This window comes from Denticeps clupeoides, chromosome 4 (assembly GCF_900700375.1).
Source record: "Denticeps clupeoides chromosome 4, fDenClu1.1, whole genome shotgun sequence".
Taxonomy (NCBI): Eukaryota; Metazoa; Chordata; class Actinopteri; order Clupeiformes; family Denticipitidae; genus Denticeps; species Denticeps clupeoides.
This window is the reverse complement of record NC_041710.1, coordinates 20785772-20790581: the sequence shown is the minus strand read 5'-3', so window position 1 is coordinate 20790581 and position 4810 is coordinate 20785772. Positions and strand designations below refer to the sequence as shown.

At 44.8% G+C, this 4810-nt stretch overlaps 1 protein-coding gene across 1 annotated transcript; it reads right to left on the bottom strand.

Moving 5' to 3' along the window:
* Positions 1-2488: 2488 nt before the first annotated feature.
* On the bottom strand, positions 2489-4015 carry LOC114787694 (fibroblast growth factor-binding protein 1-like). The gene is made up of 2 exons (XM_028975498.1): positions 3931-4015; positions 2489-3752 (listed from the first exon to the last, which is right to left on the bottom strand). Exons 1-2 carry the CDS (start codon positions 4005-4007, stop codon positions 3152-3154), a joined length of 678 nt encoding a protein of 225 aa, XP_028831331.1. The 5' UTR covers positions 4008-4015; the 3' UTR covers positions 2489-3151.
* Positions 4016-4810: the final 795 nt, after the last annotated feature.

Below are 4810 nucleotides of genomic sequence, written 5' to 3'. Positions count from 1 at the left end.
CGAACTACATACCGAAAGCCATTAGCTGATGTGGTGGCATGTCTTTGATGGTTGGCTTATCATGGTACAAAGGCAGTTACTACAATCAGGAGTTTTGGACATTTTCCATCGTTATTGGCTTTGTGGATGACATGATGCGGAAAGTCCTCCAATCAAAAAGGCCCATGGTAATCTCTTTCTACTTCCTGGTGTTTATTTCTTGGTGTGTGATTGTTGTATACACATAACAGAAACGGCTCTATTGTCAGTGACACACAAAACCCTGACATTGAGTCCGGATCCACAAAAGAGCTTCCTCCCTTCAGGACGGTGCAGGTCCCACGCAGCACCGTAGGTTCTCCCGTCTGCCTCCCTGGATCTTTATAATGCACCACCCTGAGAACTTGGTGCCATTTCATGTTAGCTCTGTGGGAGGGGAGGAATTTGAAGCTGAAGAAAGAGTGTGTGACTCAGCTGAATACAGTTGATTCACCAGCAGTTCTATGAAACACAATAAAGACAAAAAAAAATGCGAAAAAGATTGGTTCACCAGCACTCAGCTTGAAAGCCTTTCAGTCCCGTCCACAGCAGAGTGTGTCTTAACATGTAACCATTCCCAAGGAATATTCACTTTTTTAGTTTTTGCTATTTTCATTCCCGCAAATTTAAAATGAAAAGTTCACACACACCACTGCGACGTTAAGGCTGCCTTCAGATCTGCCTGAGAGGACTGGGAAATAACACTTTGGTTATACAGTACAGGCCAAAACTTTGGACACACCTTCTCATTCAATGTGTTTTGAAAAATTCATTCTCACTGAAAGCATCAAGTCTATGAATGAACACATGTGGAGTTATGTACTTAACAAAAAGTGGAGACCTGGTCTCCACAGTCACCGGACCTGAACCCAGTCGAGATGGTTTGGGGTGAGCTGGACCGCAGAGTGAAGACAAAGGGGCCAACAAGTGCTAAACACCTCTGGGAACTCCTTCAAGACTGTTGGAGAACCATTTCAGGTGACGACCTCTTGAAGCTCATCGAGAGAATGCCAAGAGTGTGCAAAGCAGTAATCAGAGCAAAGGGCGGCTATTTTGAAGAAACTAGAATATAAAACATGTTTTCAGTTATTTCACCTTTTTTTGTTAAGTACATAACTCCACATGTGTTCATTCATAGTTTTGATGCCTTCAGTGAGAACCTACCAACGTAAATGGTCATGAAAATAAAGAAAGCACATTGAATGAGAAGGTGTGTCCAAACTTTTGGCCTGTAATGCATGAGAGCCAATTATTAACAAGTGAATGGGACAGTAAACGCACCAATGTCTCACTCCCACTGCCACCCTTTACTCCTGCTGCTACGTCTCACTGTCATACCCTGAAAAGGTGCGAACCGCTAACTGTCAGTTTGATAATCACTTCTAGTCTAAGCCATAAGAGAATGCCTGATTTCAAACTAGAACTGGTAATCTTTTTTTATTTGATCATGCAGAAAGAAGCTTATTGTCACCGTTACCATGACCGCGGTCTGATGCACATGCGTTATAAATTATGAAGGAGACGTGTTTGCCGCAAAGATGCTCTAATGGAACCCTGCGGGTGTGCCTTTGTTTCACTCCACTCCTTAATTATTAATGGGCATAAATCTGCTTACGTGGTTTGCAGCCGGGAGACGTTCACAGAGGAGTTTACCGGAGATAAAAAATAATGCTGGAGGGACGTTTGTCTTTAAAAGAATGTGTAGAAATCCGACTAAAGTGTGTTGATTAGAGGAAAGGTCTTGCTGGAACAATGTTGTTGGGGGAATGCTGGGTTAGCGGGGTGGATCACACGATCCTTGCATGTGCAGACTTGTCCCGGAAAAAGCTCTGCTGAGAGACACGGGTTAAATTAAAGATAAAGGAAGCAGAACGTGCTTGGAGATTTATTACCACATCGTTTTCCGATCCTGCCATTTACCCTTATCGTTTCAAGCCTTCGTCGCTTTTCACTGGAACAAAAGCCGCATTCTAGTTCATTATAGGACTTGTTCTTCCTTTCACCAAGGAGCAAACTTGTGGAGTGTGGACTGTCAACAGCTTTTTGGGATAGAAGCCTTCAGTCAAGACTTTGAGTAAAATGCGGAGAAAAACATATTCAGACAAAGGAGAGCTTCCAGTGTCTGTCAGCATTTAAGGTCCAGCCATTCATAATAAAACAGACAGCATAACCAAGACACCTCTCAAATCATGAATTTTCTGAATGACACATTTTGATTTATATAAGGATGATTTTTTTTTCATCTCTTTAATCTCTTGTTATTTATTCCTACACACATTCAGTTTCTCCTGCTTCATTTGCCAGGCATGTTAGGCTACACAACTTCTACTACCACTGGTAAGATCGCACACATGCAGCAAATGCCCAGCTTTCAGGTCGGAATATTGAACCCGGAAAAAACACTGTTTCGTTCAGTTATGCACCCATTGTCGTACTAGCGAATGTCAATAAAGTTCACAAAGTTACTACGAATAATAAAAAATCGAATTTATTATGTAAGAGGGTCATTACACACTGCAAGTAAATAAATAAAAAATATATTTATTTAGGTTTCAGCATGAACATAAGGGTGTCCCTGAGAGCAAAGTTAGGCCTAAGGCAGAAAATTACAAACTGGAGAGGTATAGAACTTGCTCTTTTTAATCACAGTAGTTGCATTAATATCTTATAATTGGATTTTTACAGATGCCATAGAGTGTACCACAGAGTGAAGTTCACACACAAATTATTGAAGCTGCTTCCATGCGCAGCTAGAATTTCATCTTACTTCTTTCCGGGGTAAAAATACAACTTGACTCTCTATATTATATGTTGTCTTTGTGTGTCTGAGGTCCTTGGAGATCATATCTAATCTCCAGATAGACTGGACAGGCGTACCCAGGACCATGTCGGCCTACAATTCGGCCTACAGCGTGAGTTTACGGTGCCTTTATTTATCTCGAGGGAAAGAAATGAAGTCATTCTTCTTGTGAGCACAAGAAAAGTGACATCTTTTCTCAAGATATATGATTTCATGTGCATAATACACGAACTTGTTCTGGCACAATACAACCTGTTTTGGACAAGTTAGTTAAAAAGTTTAAAAGTTTTTTAGTAATAGTAATTCGGGCAGAGTCTCCGCGGTATTTCGCCCTCAGCAGTCGGTGCTTTGTACCAATGTGAAGAGCATGTTGCACAGACTGGCCCACGCCTCGCCGCATTTCTCCCGCGCCTGCTGGCTGTGGTCGGTGCGCGTGCACGTGGAGGCGGCCACGGTGACCGTCCCTGTCCTCCGCGTAGCTTTGCGACCCTGGCCCTCGGTGGATTTCGCGTCTTCTGCGCCGTCGGGCGCGCGCCTGAAGTGGGCGTTCCCGGGCGCGCGCTTGCACATGCCCGCGCGAATCGGCGCGCGCGGTTCCCGGCACGGCGCCTCGCGCTTCTTCAGCGCGCGCTCGACTTGCCTCCAGTACGCGTCGGCGTTGCGCGCGTAACCGGCGCAGGCGCCCGGCCTGCCCGTGAACGCGCACGTGACGCGAGCGGCGCCGTCCTTGGAACAGGTCAGGGTCAGATTGTACACGTCATCGCCGGACGCGCGCCATGCACATCTCATCTTGTCCTTGGTGGAGAATTTGCCGGCCACAAAGTCTCCTCGAACCCCGAGCTTTCCGCCCCTTCTGCCTTTCCCGCCGGACGACGCAGCGGCCAGCGCCACGACCAGCAGCAGCGCCAAAGTCCCGAGGTGCGACATGGCCGCGCTGAAAAGTGACACGAACCCCGTCAATTTAATCGAATTAACTAACAAATAGGTGATCTTAATTAAACTAATAATAAAACTAAATCTTGATATATACATATAAAAAATTGTTAATTTCCCCCCATTTTGTGAGGTTACATTTATACGTTTTTTTTTTTTTTACAATTTTCTTGTCTTACCAATGGCTTGAAGTCCACTTCGGGAGGGTGGCAGTCTGTGTACCTGCGCATTTATACCGCGCCCGACACGCCCACATCGCGCGCATCGTCCTACTGCAGCGGATGAATGAAAGAGCCTGCGGGGGGCGGAGCTGCGTTGTCCCGGCGACGTGACGTGACTGGGACATGAAGGTCGCCTTGTAATACGGTACACTTTCAAATCGTGTTGTGATTGTTTCATCGATTTGTTGTGAAGCCTTTATAATTGAATATCTCCTGCAGCTATCTCCACGTAGCTGTTGTCATGGTGACGTGTGGAATGTGGGGTGTGCTCAGAGTGGTTTAATGAATGGTCTTGTGGGCATGTGGGGTTGCTCGTGGCAGAAATAATTATAAAAGGAGTTTAAGCCATGCTGTATATACTGTAGGGTGCCAACATAATGCAGGCATCCCATGATGAACACACAACAGAAGTGTTTGCGCCTTGAAACCTACTATTGTGTTCAGAACAGATTGCAGTGCTCAACTCTATTAGGTCGAGTGTATTCTGCCCCTTCCAGTCATTATGGATAATTTACCCAAATCATCCTTGGGTTGCATGACCCAGCTTTGGCTGAGTTTTTACATAACAGAGACCCTTACTTCCTACTTGTATTCCACAGAACTGGTGCCTGTTCATCTCACACATTTTCAGATGTGAAGCCCATGCCGTCTCCAACACTATTAAAACCTAAAAACTGAAAAAGTCCATTCATCTCATTGCAAGAACGCCCTCCTTCTTCCCTTATCAAATGTAGCACAATGGATTTTATTGTGCAATGTGACATTTATTTTAACGGCATGTGTCAAGGACACAACGGTAATAAGTTTTATTGATGGTGATTTAAACTGACGCCTTTCA

What these genes read in the sequence shown, in the direction of transcription:
- LOC114787694 (XM_028975498.1), bottom strand. Translation starts at nt 4,007, where the DNA reads ATGTGGGCGTGTCGGGCGCGGTATAAATGCGCAGGTACACAGACTGCC. An exon ending in AAGTGGACTTCAAGCCATTG is followed by an intron (nt 3,753 to 3,930) that starts GTAAGACAAGAA and finishes GTCACTTTTCAG; the next exon opens with CGCGGCCATGTCGCACCTCG.